General features: G+C 29.6%; 2 protein-coding genes across 4 annotated transcripts; one reads left to right on the plus strand and one right to left on the minus strand.

Moving 5' to 3' along the window:
• Positions 1–524: 524 nt before the first annotated feature.
• Positions 525–1,671, plus strand: LOC105129792 (photosystem I reaction center subunit N). The gene is made up of 3 exons (XM_011032012.1): positions 525–903; positions 1,030–1,076; positions 1,231–1,671. Exons 1-3 carry the CDS (start codon positions 678–680, stop codon positions 1,363–1,365), a joined length of 408 nt encoding a protein of 135 aa, XP_011030314.1. The 5' UTR covers positions 525–677; the 3' UTR covers positions 1,366–1,671.
• A 6,295-nt stretch (positions 1,672–7,966) lies between these two features.
• LOC105129793 (uncharacterized) lies at positions 7,967–9,925 on the minus strand. Of its 3 annotated transcripts, none has more exons than XM_011032014.1 (4): positions 9,097–9,925; positions 8,855–8,944; positions 8,682–8,760; positions 7,967–8,241 (listed from the first exon to the last, which is right to left on the minus strand). In XM_011032014.1, the coding sequence occupies exons 1-4, from the start codon at positions 9,535–9,537 to the stop codon at positions 8,180–8,182; spliced, it is 672 nt and encodes a 223-aa protein (XP_011030316.1). In that variant the 5' UTR covers positions 9,538–9,925; the 3' UTR covers positions 7,967–8,179. The 3 variants fall into 3 exon arrangements, with proteins under 3 accessions (XP_011030316.1, XP_011030317.1, XP_011030318.1); XM_011032015.1 differs by having other exon boundaries at positions 8,855–8,941; positions 9,097–9,924; XM_011032016.1 differs by having other exon boundaries at positions 8,687–8,760; positions 9,097–9,921.
• Between the last annotated feature and the right edge of the window lie 12,613 nt (positions 9,926–22,538).

Consider the following 22,538-nt stretch of genomic DNA (forward strand, 5'->3'; position numbering starts at 1 on the left):
TTAGCTGCAGCAGCTGGTTCCAGCATTAAAAAATAAGAATGGTTAAATGAAAACCCCGACATATTGCTTGTGTGAAAGAAAGGGCAGATTCGCACGTGCCAGCACCTTGTGTGCATTTTTCAACTTTTAGTTGGTTAATAAGCACTTTTTGGTGCAGCGGTTCAAATAGAAATACAAATGGGTTAAAATTTTAATTTTTTTTATATCTTTAGATGATTTTAATTAAAAATTAAAAATATATTACTTTAATATATTTTTAAATTAAAAACATTCTAAAATTAATTATATTTTTTATTATTATTAATATAGATATTCTGATTAATTTATGTTTATCTCAACTAATTTTATGAGTTAATGATCTTTAATAATTTTAAGATATAAATTTTCAATAATTTTAAGATTTATAGAATTTGAATCAATAACTTTTAAAATATAAATTTCTTTTAAATATAAATTTAAAACCAGATTAATTAAATTATATTTTTTTAATTATTATTATTATACTCTTAAACCCACTGTTTCTTGACGCTAAAAAACAAATTGTTTGGACCGAAGTCGAAGATAAGAGCCATGAAGCTTCATTATCTATAGGCTCAAAAAAACTGGTGGCTGTGGTGACGCTGCTACTACTGCAGAGAGAGAGAGAGTTTGGGTGTTTGTCTAATGGTTTTTCACAGATGAGTTCAGTATCCCAAAGTGTGTTGATGGCTCTGACCGTTACATTCAACAAGTTTGCTTCATCAAATGTTAATGCAGTTCATAAAAAAGAAGGTAAAAGAGCAGCTGCAGCAACAACAGCCAAAGCAGCAAGCAGGGCAGCTGACATTGGAAGAAGAGGAGTCCTCTTATCCACTGTGGTTGGTGTATATTCAGTCAATGACTCAAGGACTGAACTTCTTAAAAGTACTAAAAACACCTCTTCTTGTTTTGCACTTCCATTTTAGCCTTTTCTTGCAGCCTGTGGAATGCCATATCTTTCTTCTTCTCTGGAATCTTAGCTGACCGTTTTAACCATTGTTGGATTGTCAGAATACTTGAAGAAATCAGAGGATAACAAGACCAAAAATGACAAGGAGGTATAAAATTTAGAGTTACAGTACTACTACTACGTGCCATCACCAAGAATCTCTCTTTTTAGGAGTCAATTTTATTCTATTCTTCTTTCTATGCTTTAATTTCTACAATTCGCATGGTCCTTCCTGTTAATGATTGGCATGTTTTGTTTTCAAGAGAACGGATAGCTATTACAAGCGGAACTACAAGGATTATTTTGACTTTGTGGAAGGATCTTTGAAAGGGAAGAATGAGCAGGACCTTACTGAATCCGAGAAGGGTATTCTTGATTGGCTAAAGAAAAATAAATAAACAACATGTAATAGATTTTCCCTCAGGATGATGTTGTCTGTGGAACTTGCTCGCATCTTGCTTTCTCCTGTCCCTTTTCCTCGTTCTTTTCTTTTTTCCTGGTGAGGCAATGCACTAAATTTGAAGAACAATCACCATGGTTTTACACTCTATGCTCATTCGTTTATTTTATTTGGAGATCCACTTGTCTGAGGTTCCATAATTAAAAAAAAAAAAAAAAAAACCTACTTTCTGTTTACTACAATCTGAAATCTCCGTGTTAGAAATCAAATGCTGGGTCCAATAGAATTCTTGCATTTATTTCAACACTCCATTGCCATTTTTATCTGATATCTTTTGGGCTCCCTTCCTTTCGTTTTCTTTTTTCTTGCCATTTTCCCTTCTTCGGGATGTTTTTTATACAAACGGTGAGGTTATTGAATTGCAATGTGAAGTACATGTGGAAGTTGAGTTCAGGCATATGTTATTCCAAGCTAGCTACAGCTATGATATATAAAATGTCTTGCCATGATCTGCTGTCAAATCTTGGGGCTCAAGTTTTCACGTGCGTGATAAAAATTGAGGCTTGTTTCTTTTCTTTTTAAATTAACCAAACCCATGACTGTCTGTCCGTAAAATAAAAATCATATCTTCCAACTCCATAGGGAGATGTTGCTTTTTATTGATGAAAATTAATGATTATTTGCTGTCCCCTACTGTTTTGCTGATGATATCTAAGCAGGCTACAATTATATCCTGGTGTTAGATTAATATATACATATATAACATCATGATATTCTTGAAAGTAATTCACATTTTAGTTATATAAAAAATAGAGGAATTGGTCAACTGGTTCTGAAACGATTGATCAGTTAAGTTTACAGAATATATTTATTGTTTGGGATTTTTTTAATATAATTTAATTTTTTGTTTATTTAAAATTTAAGATCTATAAAGGGATATCCCCAGCCGAGTAGTTTCTCCATATCTAAACTAGGTTGGTTTCTTTAATTAGGTTAAAACAGATTGCTTACACCAAGATTAATTAACGAATTTATAAAGAAAATTATATTTTTAGAGCCTGATGCGTGGAAATCAAATCCCACAGTATTTAACAAGGGAAAAAATGACCACTTGTCAATTAGATTAAACCTCATTAACTACAATACAATACATTCATTACTAATTTTTAGATTTATAGTAATTATTTTTCAAATATCCATAATATACCGGCAAATTTAGGTTGTTGGTAAACCCATCCATAATAATTTAGAATATTTTTTTAAAAAAATCTATTAAACATAAATAGAAAATTAGTAGTATTTGCAGTATTTTTTTTCAATTCTCTAGAATATATCATTGATAACCCCATTAGTAATAATTTAAAAAAAATCAAAAAACATCTATTAAACTTAAATAAAAAATAATTAAAATAAATTAAATTAATATAAAAATAAAATATTTATTATAAATCTAAACATGTATAAGTTTAGATAAAATTAATATAGACTAGAGGCGTTGGAGGAGGAGGAGGAGAAGGAGGCATATCTTTGCTTGGACCGTGGGGTAAAGAAAAGAAAGCACATGTACCACTCATCTATGATTTAATCTCTATTACTATTTGGTGGAGTTCAGTCATCTTAGTATTGAGTTATTCATAATTAGCAACAAAATAGGTTATTTAAGCTTAAACTCACTCGTTTAAAATCACCTTGAAGTCTAAAGTTTGAGGGCTCAAAACTGATTACAAGCATCCAATGGTTGAAACATTGTTGGTCATTCACAAGTCCTCAGTCATAGTATTAGAGAGACTGTACATCCAATTTCTATCTGATCCACCAAACAATCATACCTCCAACCATAAATCTGGATTGAGATCTAGATCGGTCAAAGTATCATTACCATATCTCTTCTTCAATCGAGTATTATATGTATCCTTAAAAAAAAAAAAAGTCAACAAGTTCAAAAAAAATAACTTAAAAAAAAAAAGGTTAAACACAACATGCCACAAAGTACGAAGCTCGACTCTCCACACAAGCTATTGCACTTCTTTTTTGCGGTTATCTATCCATATGTACATTTTCACAAAAAGCTCCATCGAGCTTGATTCACATTCAAGAATCATAGTTTGTAAGAGAAAATTATTGGTAGTTAAATATATTTATAAAAAAATAAAAAAAAGATGTAATTAAAAAAAATCTTACAATCCACTTCACATGCAAAATGAACATAATAGAACCACTTGTGTGCGTGGTAATAAAACCATAAACACGCCCAGTTTCAAATCTCTGCATAGGAGCATGATCGTTGCATAAAATGTTCGAACATCACATGCTGAATATATTTCACTCACACAACCTCAATTACTTAAAGTGAAGAATCCTTAATAAAATTTCAATCAGAACAGGGATGCTAACAAATTGGGTATTGGAATAGCTAGATTTATAACGGGAGGTTGATTTGTGATAAAAATTAAAGGGTGTTTTTTGTTGAGAGAAAAATAAAGAAAGAAAATGATATAGAGGAGGGAGAAAAGAGAATCATTTATCTAGTCATAAATTAAATATTACCGATATATTTATCAACATATTTAATCAATTAAATATTACCGATATATTTATCAACGGATTTAATAGATGGATTTAAATTCATTAGAATTATGCCTGTAAAAATGACACACCATCATCCTATTTTTACATTCATGTTTATTTCACTGTAATTATCGTAGTATATACTAAAAAAATATTTTTATTGGTGTTTATTGATGGATATTGTAAGAGCATATTTAGTTATTGAAAAATTTCACAATAATTTATCGATAAAAATATTTTGTAGATATGTATTTTCTTTTGTTAATTTTTTTTAGTAGTGATTATTGTTATGTACAGGGACTTCAAATTAATTTATTAAAATACATTTAATGGATGATCCATTCTGGATATGGACGTGCGCACAAACACTAATGATTTATGCAGCTGTTACAGACAGCTGGAATCTTTTTCTCTTCTTTTTCATGCAACTTTGTAATGCTTTCATGATGCGGTAATGTTTTTCTTTGTCGCACAAACATTAATTCATTCGTTGACAGTGTAATATCCAAGACTTTAGCAGAAGTATGGAGCTTTAGCACAACAACCTTTCAGGCCTGTTTACAACGGAGATGGCATTGTTATTTAAAATCACATTTTCCATGTTAGGGTGGCTACAGAGTGTTTGATGCCTGTGTGTGTGTTTCTTGTGTAATCATTGATCAATTATCTTGTGTATTGCATGCATTGGTTAGGGCTCATCGTCAACCAGTTCACATAATTAAATCGAGTAAAACACATTACATACCTTTTTATATTAATGGGTTAGTTTTAATTCTAAAATATGATTTATAATATTATTTAATATATATTTTTAAATAAAAAAATTTTGAATTTGAAATTTATACAGATTTATATTAATTTATACTTAATTTTTATTATAAAGATAATAAAAATCAAACTCATGACCAAATAATTATAAAACTTGCATAATCTTATATTAACTTGTATCTATTTTTATTAAAGGGATAATAAGATTTAAATTTATAACCAAATAATTATAAAAAATTTGATATCATATTAAAAAATCAATCCAACCTAATATATAGCTTAATCTTAACATTATTAAATAATTTTTATTCTTACAAAAGTTCTAGCACACCCCATGACCCCTGCATATGCTGAAAAAATGAAAAATGGAGTAGAAATACCTAGCTATGCTACGTACTGCTTTTGTGTATCGCTCGTTCAAGTTTCGATTAGAAAAGCTAGCTTGCTTAATCACCCGTTTGGCCCTAGTAGTATTTGTGCTTATAGCTTTTGACATACTTTATAACGCCTTATATTTTTATATTCTAATAATTTAGCATTATAGTTACTTTTTATTTTATTAATTTTATTGTTTTGATTTTGAATTCGAATTTTTTAATTTAATTTAACCTATTTTATTATCAATTTTTTTTTATATTTTAATAACTTAGAAAAATTATAACCAGGTTTCATACTTCATGTGAAAATCTCTTTTATTTTTCTATTCCAAGTTCAATTCTATTAATAGTAAGCACTTGATTTAAAAATTACTACATGGCCACTTAATTTCTGCCTTGATTCCAGAAACACGTCCTTGTGCCCCTTCTTTCAATTAACCAATAAAATTTGTTATTATAATGGCATGTAGACGTCCTTGTTAAGTGATATGATCTTTTATTTTAGAAATTTAGATGATCAGTTATGATACTTGCTGATTCATAACACATGTAGCAATGGGGGTGGCAGAGATGATAAGAGACAAGGAGACTATTGTCACGAGAAACGGGAACACTTGTAGTTGAAAACGGCATTGGGGACAGGAATACAAATCGGCTTAGCGTATATAAAACGACAAAGGCGCTCCGTTCCCCGCTGTATGTTACGTGCAGGGGATTAATGAAGGTTTTGTTTTGGTAGTGGTTGGAAGAGCAATGGATGTTTTTCCCATACTCGCTTGGATCCTTATCCAAAATGATGGGCAGCACTGGGGAGGCAAAACTTAACACTGACCACTCCTGATTATATATGTTATTATCGCTATGCATTTGTTTAATTGATCTTTTAGAATTCTCTTTGCTCTTTGTTTAGGGTTTTGTAATTTTATTTTTTTACTACATAGAAAACTCCCATTGCAGAAGCTGTGAGGAAAATGAACATGTGGGGTGTAGTTCTGAACTTGGACATGCTAAATTCCCAAGGGATATCTTTTGTTTAATCCTACTCAACCTTATAGATAGATACCAAATTATATATACATAATGTCACAATTAGGAAATGACCGAGTATAGCTGAATGAATAAAGAAATGCAAGGGAAGGATATATAATTGTGCATGACAGCAAGTCCGATGACAGATGCAAAGCAGAAAAGGTTGGAGAATGGAGAGGGCCAAATTTTCCATAAAGTATGAACACTTTCATATATATAAATTATTTTTAAATAAGATCCTTCCAAAATGAGATGAAGAGCACGTAATAAACAAAACGAGGCATGTTCCATTGGGTCAGGAAGATCTGAGGCAGGATCTCCAGGGCTTAAAAAAGGGTCATGGAAATGCATTTGAAATATTCCAACATTGAGTTTGTCATTTCCTTTGTCATCTCTGAACTTATCTGACTACCCATCACCCCTAATTGCACTTTCCATCATCCTGTCTCATTTTCATGTCCATATTGAGCCAAATCTTTGTGCAAGTCTGAAAACTAGCTAGTAGCACTATCATCATGAATGGAGCCTTGTCTGAACACTTTGGGACACGGTGGAGGCTTTGTCCTTGTCAGTGCTCAAGAGTCTAGCCTTTTCAATGATATGTTTTTCTCTTGTAGATTTGGAGAAATCAAACCTAAGAAAATCTGTTTATTTGATCATTATTTTAACCATGTCTAGATAGCCACCAATGTTAGCTAGGTTGTGCATGGTACTTTCTTGTACTGTTTGCTGGAATAGAATATAGACGTGCTAAGATATATATATATATATATATATATATATATATATATATATATATAAGAGGAATCTGAGCGTCTCAGTTATAGACTTATTTCGTTAGATGATTAGATGTGAACGCTTCAATTTGCCAATGATCCTCGTTCTCTCACTGTGATTCTCTTGACGTTGGTTAATTTCTTTATCTAGCTTTCTTATTGCCCAATCAAGGGCCTCAATTCTTGAATTTAATTTGGAGTAGTTGTTGAATTCGAGACTTTATGCAAGTAGCTAGTACTTCATAAACTTGGTTTTCCAGGAATTGAGAGCTACAATTATTGGGAGAATGCATGGCATGGAAAATAAAGGGGAATTGAGAATTGACAGCTAATTATCGGCATAATCATCAAGGACGACACACATGAAACACGAATTGAAATTTGAACCCAGCCAAAGAAGGACCGATTATTGGCCAAAATAAGTTGGTAATAGATATCAAACTAAGATTATGAAGTGTGAAACATACATGGAATTCTCTACCTCTGAACAAGTTTACCATAAATCTCACAAGCAGGAAAAGTTGCAAGTTGTTCTACTAAAGTGGTTATCCTGCAAGCCAATTCTTCAGTACTGTAGAGGGTTTCTTTTTTTAGAAGCATTGTAACCAATTCATTTTTTTAAAAAAAAACTTAAATTATTAAATGAAATTTTAAGTTATAATTTATATTATTATTTAATATATCTTTTCAAATAAAAAAATTATACTTGAAACTTACACAAATTTATACTATTTTATATTTAATTTTTATAAAAAAATTATACTTAAAATTTACATAAATTTATACTGTTTTGTATTTAATTTTTATTAAATAAATAAATATTAAAAAATCATCACAGTTCAGATATCAAGTGAAAGAATGCAACCATATATATAATTTAAATGGTTAAGTAAGGTTTTTAAAATATAATTTATATTATTATTTAATAATTTATTTGCATAATATAAGATGAGATAACGATAGAGGTTTAATTATGAGATATCAAGTGTCGATTTAAAAAGAGAGCATGTGGCTCCATCAACAACAAGGACCGGGGATAACTGCAGGCAGAGGCCGATTCCAAGGGCACAGCACATTTTCTTTGGCAAGAGACATAAATTTTGCTCTTAAGTATATATGTTCCTATTGCATTGACAGGAAAAGGAAAAACTTCAAAAGAAAAGAAGAAAAAATAAAGCAACAGGATCTTCTGAGACCCTCTGTTTTTCTTTTTGTACTTTGGCAGCTCTTTCTTTCTTTATTTTAGTTGGTTGCATTTGGCAGCCCTCTTCCCTTCGTCTCTTTTAGAGCAACCTCAACAGTAGTTCCAATGACAGTAAGTATCACCATACATTACTCTTCCCTTAATTAAACCACCTGAAGAAATTGAAGCACTCACCATTATCAAGAATTTGAAAGGGAAAAAAACACTTTAAGTTGTATTTACGTGGCTAGTTGTTTAAAGACTACTCTATGTAGAACTTGAGGTCAAAAAGAGATTAGTCTCTAACTTCTTTTTTTTATCAGTAATGGAATCTTTCCCTCAATTTTGACAGTAAATATATGTGATCATGTGATCGTCGAGAAGGACGATGCTTGTGTGTCTCATGACACATGTCATCCTTTTACACGTACTGTCATGTGACCACATATGCTGAGAAATGGAAGAAAAAATGGACAGAAAGGCTACAATATTATTGATCGAAAAATAAAATCAGGATCTAAATTAGGATTAAAGGAAGTTAGAGAGTAATATCGAAAGTCTAGATTACTTTTTATCTGCCATGCCTTGTGGAACTAAATATAATGAAACATACTTAACTGGTTATTTTGAAGCTTGTTTCCAGATAGAGAAGGGTGTATGCAACCAATGTGGTCTTGATATGTGGATCTTCCCTGCAAGAATGAGCATGCTTGGTATCACTAACAAGAGGTTATTTTGAGGTTAAAAAGGCAGACAAAACTTAAACTGGTAAATTTGGCCAAGTACCTGAAAATGAGTTGCTGAAAAACTTTGTGAATAATCGAAGACACTCTCCATTGAATCTTGGTTACTGTTGGAGAGAGCAAAATTATTCTGCTATATATTTTCAAAAAAAAAAAAACCCAACAAAGCAAAGTTAATTGCAAGAACAATGAACGTATATTACAGAAAGTGAAATGTGAAAGTTCTCTAATCGGCATCATGTATGTAGACAATACTGGTATAAACCTATAGTTTTCTGAACAAACCTTGGAGAAGTTGAAAGCAGGAGAGCTAGCAGTATCATCAAGAAAAGGAGGCAGTTCTTGATCCTGTCTGTGACGTGACTGACGGCTATGTTCTTTCTTTTTTTCCCTATAATTGGAACCATTGTTCAGCAATGTAGTGCCCTTGAGTGATGGGTAAAAGTGGCCATTATCATAGTTGAAGTAATTTTCATCTTCATGGAAATGTGGAGGACCAGAAGATGCGTCAGAGACCATAGACAAGTCCTCCTCCTCCTCCTCATCTTCTTCTTCACTCTCCTCTCTAGTGTTTTTACCTTCTCTACAAAGACCAGCACTCTCTGCATCAACAAAGTTGGTCTTATTTCTATGTTTAGAATTTGGGTTAGAAAGAAAAGATTGTTCCAAGTATAGCGTCCAACCAGACTCACAATCAGCACTGCATTCTGAGGCCAGGAAATTCATTTTCCTCCTAGCTAGCACTTAGCTATAGCTATTTCTCTTTGTTTACAAGTCTCAAAGAAACTACAAGAGATGAGAACATTTCTTGAATGAGCCTGCCTTTTTATCAAGAAGGAGAGCTAGCTAGGGGCAGTAACAAACACAGTGGGGCTCTATGTAAGTCTATTTTTGGTGCTGAGCTGGGGATAGAACTTACAACTGTGGGGAAGGTGTGGAAAAAACCAAAGCGTATCGGGCTCAAATCCTAGAGTATTTTTGTCCTCACTCTCCTCATTCATACTCTCTATGTGAATGTATCAAATTTGCCAGTTGGGAGAGTAATAGGGGGTGCATGTAAGGGAGAAGGGAAAGCCACAACCTCTCCACATGCTAGACAGCTAGGCACTATACTGTACTCTCTTAACAAAACCAGGTACGCTTCCATTTTCCCTTCCACATCCCTTGTGCAGTGATGCCTCTCTATCTCTCTTGTCAACAAGTAATCTGATTTTATTGTAACTAATCCATTGGCACATGCAATGCGAAAAGAAAAAAATAAATGTGACAAAAAACTATATTTTGTGATTACATATCTTCTAAAAAATAAATTTTAATTATGAATTGAATAATATTTTTATTTAATATTAAAATAAAAACACTTTAGATTAATCTTGGCTAATATGTAAGAGTTGCAGGAATAATCTTAAAAAAAAAAAAAAAAACTTAAATATCAATCGACTTAACATTAAAGAACTAAAATAATAAACAATAACATTTAATTATAAAAAAAACTTAAATAAACTTGATTTAATTAAATAAATTCATAATGCAAACCATTCATGTTTTTAAATTTAATAATTTTTTTATATCAAAAAATATATTTTATTTAATTATACAATGATAAAAAGTACAAATCATAATTAAAAATCAAAAAATATATTTTATTTAATTATACCATGATAAAAAGTAAGTATAGGGATCAAATTAATAGTTTTAAAAAAAGCATTTTTCTAATTAACGGTGATTTTTGAGAAAGCCAGCAATGATTTCAGCTCTGTTAAAAATGCCACAAGAATTAGTATAGTTTCTGTCAATAATAATTATGGTTTGCTATTATCTCTTCTGAATGTTAAATACACGTGTGGTCCTACATGGAATGATTTGGTACACATAATTAAATTTTCGTGTACAGATGCAGCTAGATATTTTTCCAGATAAAAAGTAGTGCACATCATCATGTCCCGACTTTTATCTTAGCATGTGTCATGTTCAGTCATCCATCTTAGCTAAGTAGAGGAGGAGGAGGAGGAGGAGGAGGCGGCCCTAGATCTCCTTGGGCTATGGAACCACTTGTGTGGTGATATTGATGGTGAAGAAATACAGCTTAAAGACTCCTTTGTTGAGTTATTACTCGCCACATCACAGCCTCACACACGCACACACACACATATTTTAGGCATGGCTGCACGAGTGGAGACTGAAGAGTGAATGGAAAATTTCTTGGGGCAAGGTCCGCGAGGAGTGTGATGCTTACTAATTCAGTTGACTGGGTTTTTATGAATCTCCACATGCTCTCTCTTCTTTTCGAACACTATATATTCCTTTAATTTTACAGTCCCTCGATGATCTATATATATATATATATATATTGAAGAAATAGAAATCACACATGCATGTGGGCACGTGTGCATATATGTTTGCATAAAAATGCATACGCGAGAGCTTCTAAATATTCACACACACATGTACGCACATGCACACGCACTTCAACCTGAAATTCTCTGTAAGATTTTCCATTTAGTATTCTTACCTGTGTGATGTTTGGCGCTCAACCCAAGGTTAACTCCTAAGTCACCCACTTTGTAAAGTAAATATTGAGCCGGGAAGGGGCTGTTGCTGCGGTTACATGCTTATACGGACGCACGTATGGTGAAAGTATATCTAGCTAGGGTTCTAATTAATGTGCCTACCATGTGATGACTCTTTCATTGATGACCTCTCTCGATCTAAAATGATTGTGTTCATTCTCACCACATGATCACATTAAATTGGATGCTGAGGTCTCTTCTGCTTTCTCTCGGCTTCTGAATTACGAAGCCGAAACTATTAGATGGTTTATGGTTATATATAATAATCATGGAGATATCCAACTGGCTGGCTGGCTGGCTGGCAGCTTCAAATGGTAACCGTGGAAGCAACTGTACCTCCGGTGGTCATTACTTCTTTTCCCCTCTTCACGGCACCGTTGCACGTTGTCATAGCAGAATTCTTCCTTGTGTGCTAGCAAAATCCTTCTTGGAATTTAAGCCGAGGACAGCACGCATATATATATAGGAATTTAAGCCGAGGACAGCACGCATATGCATATATATAATTAGTAGTGTTAGTTTTCTAATATCTTAAGTGGTAATGGGAATTATAAAATAAAATTATTTGAAAGTTTTTAGAATTTTGTTAAATAAATTTGAAGTTATTTAAGAATTTATTACTTGAACATCTGATTTTTTTTAGTTTTAAATAATTTTTTAAAGATTGTATTATTACAATTGTTTGGTCTCCAATAATAATTCACACGAACTATAAGTGAGAAATCTCATAAATTCCTATTTAGAAGAGAGTTATTGTTGTGTCTAAAGTACAAGCTTTAATTTTATGTTTATATAATTTTTTTAATCTAACAGACAATCTCTAAAAAATAAGAGGCATTACTTATTATGTATAAGAAAATCAAAAAAACCCTATAAATTAAAAAATATCAATTTGTTCTTGAATAATATTTATATATTAATTCAGAATAATTTTATAAATTAACTCAATCAAGTCCTTACTTGATTTTTCTAGGTCTAAATTTATAATCTCTGTATTTATTATATTCTAGTCTTTAATTTCTAAAATATATTTTAATCAAGTTATACTTTATTAAATCATCTCATTTTAAGTTCTGACTAATGGTTCTTAATGCGTGTAATCCATTAGATTTCTAATATGGTGGTCCAAATATAAATTATAATTATAATTAAATTAAATTAAATAATTTAATTTATTATCAATTAAACAATTAATTAATTAATTAATATTTGAAGATCAAGTGCATCATCTAGCAACGTGTCATGATTAATCAAATATTAAAAAAATTATTAGTATTTTGATTTAACCTTTTAGTAACCGGTTTCTCAGTATAATTAATATTTTTTTCATCAATAATATTTTGATTTAAAGTCATTAATCATTTGAATAAGATTTAAAACTCTTTTCAAATCTCATTCCACCCAGACCAAGGATTTCTCAATCAATACTATTTGAGAATAAATGAAACATTTTCTCTAATTCACCTTTGGTGATAAATTTGCTATTGATCACTCAAATACATTTATATAACTCATGATATACCCAATGGTTTAAAGCATGATATTCTCTATACAAGATAGCTTAGTGATCTCAAGTCTAAGGATCACTTACACAACCGTCAAATAAGCATTTCCATAGACATAAGTTACCTCTCCAAATAGAATTATCGTGCGAGTTAGTTTAGTATATGTCTTATGATAATTACCTATATATCAGTTGTAAGTATCCCTTATACCTTAACTTATAAAAACAATTACTTTCTTTCATAAAAAAAAAATAAAAAATATATTAGTCTTTACGGTTCTAATGAATATTTAGTATTTAAGAGAGCATCGATTAGAAACATTTTAGAAAAAATATTTTGATGCAATAAGAATCTCATAATTATAACAACTTTATAATTTTCTTTACAAAGCATTTGTTTCCCATAAACTTCATCTTTACTCTATATTCATTAATTAATCTAATATTAAATGAATATTAAAGATAAATTAATTTTTTATTAATAATAAATATGTATTTACATAAATATAATAATATCACATGTAATTAACTGATTGGCTACAAAGTACAGTAAAATAATAATCTTTCACTTGTAAGTCTACACTAGAAAAATAATATCAAAATATAAATTTGATAAGATCCAAACTTGAAATTAAGTTGTGAAAGGAATGTATAAGAAATTTACACTAAAATCAATTACTCATATATCTAATATTATATTGCTTCATGTAGCATTAATACTTTTGCATTGATAGTGATTTAGTAAAACGATCTTCTAGATTATCTTTGGTAGGTATTCGCTCTATATTTACATTTTTGATTTCATTGATATATCAAATCAAATGGAATTTTTTAAGTACTTGTTTGCATTATTGATGAAACATTGATTCATTTGTTTGTGTAATGGCTCTATTATTATTACAGTACAGGGCAACTGGCTCAAAAATACTAGAAACCAACCTAGTTTATTGATGAAATTCTTGATCCAAACAATTTCTTTGTTTCTTTAAACATGGACATACTCTTGTTCAGTTATAGAATCATTTGTGATCTCATGTTTGGAACTCTCCCAACTTAAAACACTATCATTTAGAGTAAAATATATATTAGCTGGTATTTAATATTTTTACAATATTTTATTAAAAAAAATTTAATTCAAATGATTTTGAACTTTTAGTTTATCTTCTCCATTAATAGATCTTATAGCCAAGTATAGAATACCATTTCTATCATATTTTTCTCAATCTGTATCTTAGAACACGTGTCTGTGAAGAAAGGTGTTTCATGCAAAATAGATAATAATTCGATCTTAGATTCTTCCATACCTTAAGCATGGATTGAGATTATTTAAGTAAGTTTCTAATCTATCTCTATAGATCTCTATATCTAATATATAGATTGCTTCTTCTAATTTTTTTATGGAGAAATTCTTAGACACCTAAAACCTTACTAATTAAAGTAAAAATATGTTGTTTCTTAACAATAATATATCATCTATATATAATATTAGGAAAATGACACTAGTAACCTATTGTAAACATTAGGTTTATTCTTTTTTTTTATGAAATCGACTCTATTGATTATACCATCAAAATTGAATATTCATATTCCTTAAAACTTGCATTGTATATTGTCTTTCATATTAGTCTTTCTTTTAAAAGACCCATTTAGATCCATTGGGTTTTATCCCTTTGAGTATATTAACTAAGTTCCAAACTTGACTAGTACATGAAGTCCATAACTTCAAGTTATTTCTTGAAATAAATATCATATATTACTTTCAAATAATTAATAGGCTCATCAATTATGAGCAACATGTCATTCACAGCTTCCTTGAGAGATTCTTATCTCATTGATGAATGACATGTCCTACCAAATTTATAGATATTTTATGTTTTTTAAAGTTCAAGCTAAGCATCCAATGTTTTGGCATTGAGAATATATTTTATCTGGATATATTGTTCTAAGAGATATAGAGAATCTCATTAGATAATCTTTAAAATATTTAGTAAAATATTAATCATCTTGATCCAATCAAAGTTTCTTAAAACTTATTTAAATCTATATTGCAGTTTATATTGAACCTGATATTTTAAATTTAGGTATATAAAACCATTCATATAATTACCAGATTCATAAAAACATCATTATTATAATTTAAATCTATTTAATACTAAATAAAATTTAAACAATGTCTTAAAATACTCGAATAAGATAACAATCGTAAAGTTCTAGCATCAGCCTTTTAAGCAAAACAAAATAATTAGTTCTTACAGCTAATGCAACAACCCCTACTTCATTACTGAGTCATATGTTGATTTTGCCTTAAACTAATCTTTTACTTTTCCTTAGTTCTTAAAGTATAAGCTTTATTAAGTTTCTTCACCTTTATAATTGCAAGGTATTCCTTGCAATTTCTCTTTCAATATCATTTTTTTACCATAATGATAACAAATATCCTTGTCTTTCATGATGCCCCCAATAGGTTTATTTGCTTTAGAGATAATCCTCTTATTATTCTTATCCTTCTTATTAGAAATTCTAAAAGACTGAACTAGAAGAACTAGGTCTTTTTCCTTCTTAAGGAACTCTTCAATAATCTTAAGGATATTAAGCAATTCTGGTAATGTACTATCCAACTTAGTCATGTGATAGTTCATAATGAGTTGTGAACAGCTTTAAGGTAATGATTGTAAGACCAAATCAATATTTAACTCATGGTCTATGATAAAATCCAATTGACCCAATTTTTTAATATAGCCAATCATTTTCAAAATATAGGTATTCACTGAAGAATTCTATGTCATCTTGCAGCAGAATGATTTCTTAGAGATTTTGTACCTCTCAATCCTACTTGTCTCATCAAACAATTCGTTAAGATAGAATAGGAATTCATATTCTCATATTACCTTTGAATTTAGGTGACATACTAGCTAATATCACGCATACAACCTGTTCATCATCATAAACATGATGTGTTAATGTTCATTCCTAAACTTCTTTTTTAGCATCCTCAATAGGGGCATTTGGAATTGGTTTTTCAAGAACTTACAACCTTTTTTCTTGCTTGGAAACAATTCTCACATTTGATTGTAAATCCATGAAACTTGGTCTGGTAAATTAGTTAGAATCAAGTATGCTTTAAAAAGATATATTACTACTTATTTTATCTATCAACCCATTAATTATTTGGATTTTCTGAATATCATACACATAACAAAAACTATGAAAAAAAAATTATTTTAAAGCTCCTTGGATAGATCTATAGTTGTTTAGGGATTTATTTTCTAAAAATTTGATATTCTTCAGCTTTGAATAATTTTTTAAAAGCTGAGTTATCGCAAACTATAAGTCATTTAATTTTTCAGTCTTTCATAGTAATTCACACGAATCATCAATGAGAAATTTCATAAATCCCTATTTAGAAAAGAGAGATTGTTATGCTTAGAATGTTAGCTCTAATTTTATGTTTACATAGTTTTTTATCTAACATACAACCTCTAAAAAATAAGAGGCATAGCTTACTATTTATAGCAAAATATGAAAAACACTATAAATAAGCAAAATATCAATTTGCCCCAGAATAATATCATATATTAATTCAGGATAATTTTAGAAATTATCTCAATCAATTTCTTACTTGATTTTTTTAAATTTAGAAATATAATCTCTATATTAAATGTATTTTCATCCTTAATCTCTAAAATATATTTTAATTAAGTCATACTTAATTAAATCATTCTAGTTTAATTTCTAACTAATGATTTTTAATATAAGTGACCCATTAGGTTCCTATATGTTAGCCTAAATATAAATTATAATTCTAATTACATATAATTAAATAAATTAAACAGTTTAATTGATTATCAATTAAATAATTGGTTAATTTATATTTTAAGATCAGGTGTATCTTTTAGTAACGTGTCATAATCCTTCTAAATATTAGAAACTTCATTAGTGGTTTGACTTAACTTTTTAGTGACCAGTTTTTCAGAGTAATTAATATCATTTCATTAATAATGTTCTGATTTAACATTAAACTATGAAATATGTTTGTCATGTTATATCATGTTTATTTTTTACATAATAGTCATTGATCCTTTAAATAAAATTTAAACTCTTTTCAAATCTCATTCTATTTTGGTCAAGAATATCTCAGTTAATACTCTTTTAGAAAATATAAAATATTTTCTCTAATTTACTAGGGTGATGAATCCTCTCTTAATTATTTGAGTACTTTTATATAGTTCATGTTTTATCCAATGTTTATGCTTTCAATACTTTGATTAAGATAACATGTAACATGATCAAATGATAATATTTTTTATATGAGATAACTTAGTAATCTCAAATCTAAAGATCACTTACACAATCTTTATATGATCCTTTCCATAATTATAAATGATCTCTCCATATGAAATTCTTACATGGGTCAATTCAGTGTACATGTCTTATGACAAACACCTATATATTAGTTACAGGTATCTTTTATATCTCGATTTATTAGTATACTTTACAAAAAAAAAAATTATATTATTAGCTTCACTTGCAACTACATTAAGGTTAAAAAAAAATCTTTTTTTGTGTTTTTTTCACTTTATTTTTTTTTTGTTTTATTTTTAATTTTTTTTCTTAATAATTGTATGAATGTTGTTGTAAATTTTTTTTTTCATATGGGATCAATTTTTAATTGATTTATTTATAGGATTTTTAAATTTCTTTAATATGAATTTTTTTAGTTCAATTTATTTTTTCGTGTTATTTATTTGTTGCAAATTTTTTTAAGTTGATTTTCTTATTCTTTTTTCTAATCATTTTGAGTATTATAGAGTCTTGATTAATATTAATTTAATTATTTTATAGTTTTGTAAAATAATTTTTTAAAAATATATTTTTAAATAATTACTGACGAGATTACATACTGTATTTTTCCGAGAGAATTACTGATGGAATGAAGTGGGTAGTTTATTTTTTTGCTTGTTTTTTCCGTCAATAAATATATCGGTAATAATATTTTTTATTAGCAATAAATTTATCAACGGATAAAAAATTACTAACAAAAAATTCACCGACGAAGCATTTCCATTGGTGATTTCATTGGTAAATTAATTACCAATACTAACAGAAAATTCCATCAGTAAATCTAAAGATTGTGGTAACGTCTTCATATAAAATTCTTATATAGATCAGTTTAATATACATATCTTATGATAATCACTTATATATTAGTTATAAGTATCTTTTATATCTTGGCTTATGAAAATAGTTGCTTCCTTTTGTAAAGGAAATAACATAATATGTATTGATCTTTACAGCTTTAATGAATGTTCAGTATTTAAGAGGACATCGATCAGGAATATTTTAGAAACAATACTTTGATATAATATGAATCTCATAATTATAACAACTTTATAATTTTCTTTGTAAATCATTTTTGTCTCATGGACTTTATTTTTATTTTAGATTTATTATTTTAATATTATATGAATATTAAAGATAAATTAAATCTTTATTAATAATAAATATATATTATGTAAATATAATAATGCTCAATTAGCTATATAGCACATTAAACTATAAAGTCAAGTGATAACAAAATCGTATTATCAATATTGAACATGTATCCCGTGAGATATGAATTCATCATCAACATGCCTTTGTGGTATCCCTTGGAATAGTTAGAAAACACTCCATTAAACATAAAACTATAGTTTTCCTCTTTAAATGTGTTGGAAGACTCGAAAGAATTAATAGAGTTGACCATGCAAATGCAATAATTTCGAGTTAAAATACGTCTCCTAAAAGAAAATTTTTATTTAACGATGAAGATATTTCCGAAACAACTTATTCAATTAATTAAATATTTTTCTTCGATGTTGATCCAATGCATTAAGAAAACTTTTATTGTTGAGAAATTGTGTGGACATGCTTTCCTCCACGAGCTTCTATTGTACTGTACTTGGATAAGAAACGTCGGCTCTCTCTCTTTCTTTTTTAGTTCGTGCAATCCGATCACTGTACGAAGCTGGAGCCAACGCCACATGATGGTCAAAGACAGGAGTGCGCGGCTAGTTCTGAATCAAAACGGACGCGTTGTAACGCGGCTAGTTCTGAATCAAAACGGACGCATTGTAAAATAAAAAATAAAAAAAAAATGAAGAAGAAGAAAAGAAAAGGAAAAAGAAAAAGAAAATAAGGGTGAGTTTAATTGTTGATATAAATAGTTAACTAAATTTATATTTTTTTAATATTTTATAAAAACTTCTATTTGCCTAGGTTGGATAGGCACCTAAAGGTGAAAGGTTTGATTCATATTGATAGCAATATTTGATCTTGCATGCATGCGTTTAGATTTTGTTGAAATAAGTTTTAGAGGTTTTTTTAATTTTATTTTTTAATATTAAATTAATTATCAATAATTTTTATATTTTTATTATATAATAAAATAAAAAAAAAAACAATATTTGATTTTGCATGCATTTAGACTTTGCTGTAACAAGCTTTAAAGGTTTTTTTTATTTTTTTAATATATAATTTTCATTTAGTTTTATCATTTAATTTGGATTAATTATAAATTAATGTTTATATTTTTATTGTATAATAAAATAAAATAATAATGTTACCCGATAAAAGTTTGATGAATTATCTGAGTGAACCTAATATTATTTTTTTTTAAATCTTTCCACTTTATAAAATTATGTCGGAACAACCCACAAGTAATTAACACATAAAATTTGAATTAAAAGAAAAGGAGTTGCGTCAACAGTTTTTAAGTATTGTTTCAGTTTAATAAAAATATAAAAAAAAATATTGTTTTTTTAAGGTTTTAACAAATTATAGACTATAGTCCTACCAGCGGAGTGGATAATTAAACAGCTACTTCAACAACATCAATCAGCTGTTACAGAGCTTCAATCTTGCACATTGAAGGGGAGGCATCGGCCTGATATCGCCCATTTATTCGTTCGTTCACCGGGGCATCAGGAACAGCAAACGGAGAGATCGATCGAGACTCAGTCCTGAACTCGAGAAGCGGACGGATGCCGGAGGAGTTCTACCGTTGACGACAGCAGCGGGAATGGATTTCAAATAACGTTGGAAATAAACTAATATCTAGACAATACGCGTGAATGGAACAAAAATGTGTTACGATATGATCCTTATCAATGGAGGACAGAGATTTCTGTATATCAGTGCAAGGTTCAGAGGATTGAGAAAGGAGACTCGGTCAAAGATCCAAACAACTAATTAACCGCAAGTTACCACATGGCGTGACCAAAGATATATAGCAAGTTTAGAAACTTTTATAAACCCCATGTGCTCTTTCTTCTTCTTGGATCACTCATTATTAATAACTCCATGGACTATTCAAACAGATCTCTTACGGATACTCCAAGTGTTGTTACCATCAAAGCCATCAGATTGAGAGGATAAGAGATTATTGAGGATAAGAGACCATGCATATGCAGACCTCTCTCTCTCTCTCCCCCCACTTGTTGAAACCTTAATGGGTATCTTCTGTCCCATACAGCTCATATGGACCACAGTTCGCAAATTGCTCATTTGGGTCTTTCAGTAGCGTTGGGCCCATAAGTTTTCTTTCGAATTTGGGTCCTTCCTGATAAAATCATCTATGTCCACGGTTACCTCTTGGGACCGACTCTCTTCTTCTTCTTCTTCCTCCTCTTCGTCCTCCTCTTCTTCTTCTAATCTTTTGGTGGTGAATTGCTTGGAAAACTATAAACTACTAATTCGTTAAAAGGATTGGCAAACATAGGGGCTCTTGATTTGACTGCTAGGATTTAATTTCATTTATTGACTGTGTTTTTTTTCTCCGATGACGATGATTGGTTGTTGATTTGTGAAGTCCTCCTGATAATTAATAAACAGTGAAAAACCGGTGAACAGAAGGAGCAAAGCATGGCACTTAATTAGATGAAGAGGCCCATTGTCCCCACAAGCCCACGCTGTTCTTTGCATATACGATTTGCAAGTAAGGGCTGTGTTTGAAATTGATGTCTAGTTTAAAGTATTTTTTATTTAAAAATATATTAAAATAATTTAAAAATATAAAATAATTTTTATTTTAAATAAAAATAAAACACAAGACCCAGTAGCGTGTTTGATTATAACACTACAATGTTATCCACAATCAAACACTTATGGCCAGGTCAAATACTTTGTTGGGCCTGATTGGGAGATAAAGCCCAGCATTATTAGCAAATTTTAGAAGTGTTTTGAATTTGAAATATAATCAAGACACAACAATGGTAGGCATGACTATCAAAGCCAGACCTAGTGACTTGTGGTAAAGAAAGTCACGTCCCCAACTGCAATTCTGGACTTAAAACACAGGAGGAGTGTTGGACCTATTGGTATTACTCAACCCATTAGAGTTAGGTCATGCCTCAAAAGGGGCAAAGATTGCTCCTGTGATGTCATCCACCATAGCGCGTGATGGACACTCTTTTAGTGTTATTTAAAAGTTTTTTTTAATAAAAAACAATCTAACATAGAAAACTTTGTCGTGTAGCAAAGTACATCGTACGGACGAGGCACGAATGGGCCACGGCACACCGGCTGCGCCGAGCATAATTAGCAGAAACATCTCTCTCCAATCATTTTTGGCAAAACCCGCCACTTTTCGTAATCAGGGGCAAAGATTGCTCCTGTGATGTCATCCACCATAGCGCGTGATGGACAAAACTCTTTTAAGAGAGAGTATGATTATATTTATGAAAGTAAAAATTAAAAAATAAAGCTAGCATTGATAATAAAAGATTTTATAGCTTTTATTATAGGGTGTTTTCACCTTTATATGAACTAAAACTAAATTGTTATTTCAATTTATCTTGAAAATAAATCTGCGCATCAACCTGTTTCACTTTTAAAAAATTAATTTTTTTTCAAATAATAATTATTATATTTGTATTCAAAAAGTAAATAAATAAATTATATAATATTTAGAAACGCAATGCAAATCGTGTTTTCTAAAAATTTAAATTTTATTTATTAATAATTAATATTTTATATTTTGAATTATTTTGATATGCTAATTTTAAAAATATAAAATATTATTTTAATACATATCAACATAAAATAATTTTTAAAAAATAAGTTTAGTCATAATTTCAAAATTCACCTCTTGGTTATATAAATTCTTTGAATTTCGTGGCCACCTCCTTGACATTAATTAACTTGTCCATTAAGGATTCTTATATTTAACAAGTTGATTGAATTAGATTTTGTAAAGCCTATCTGAGTGAGAAAATCTAAATTAAATAAGAGTATATTGCTAAGTCTCTTAATAAATATCAAAATCAAACAACATAATATGGAGGAGGGTGGTGAAGCATATTAGTGCAGCCTTCTAAGCCTCTTAGTAAATAAAATAATCTCTGTCTATATAAACTAGCCAACTATAAACATATATGAAAATCAAGAATTAATTAATTAATTTTAAGATATTTTATTTATATATAGACAAAGATTATGTTATAATGTACTCATAAGAGTGCACGTATCTGTCATTCCAACACAAATTCGAGATATGTGGGGTTTTCCTTAATTCAACATGTTATACACTGGATTAAGTAAATCGATCAGAACTAAAAATATTTCTCAAATAAAATTTTTTTTTTTAAAAAAAAAACCCAGCAATCTTATACAATAGA

Source organism: Populus euphratica, unplaced genomic scaffold (genome assembly GCF_000495115.2).
Source record: "Populus euphratica unplaced genomic scaffold, PopEup_1.0 scaffold34.1, whole genome shotgun sequence".
Taxonomy (NCBI): Eukaryota; Viridiplantae; Streptophyta; class Magnoliopsida; order Malpighiales; family Salicaceae; genus Populus; species Populus euphratica.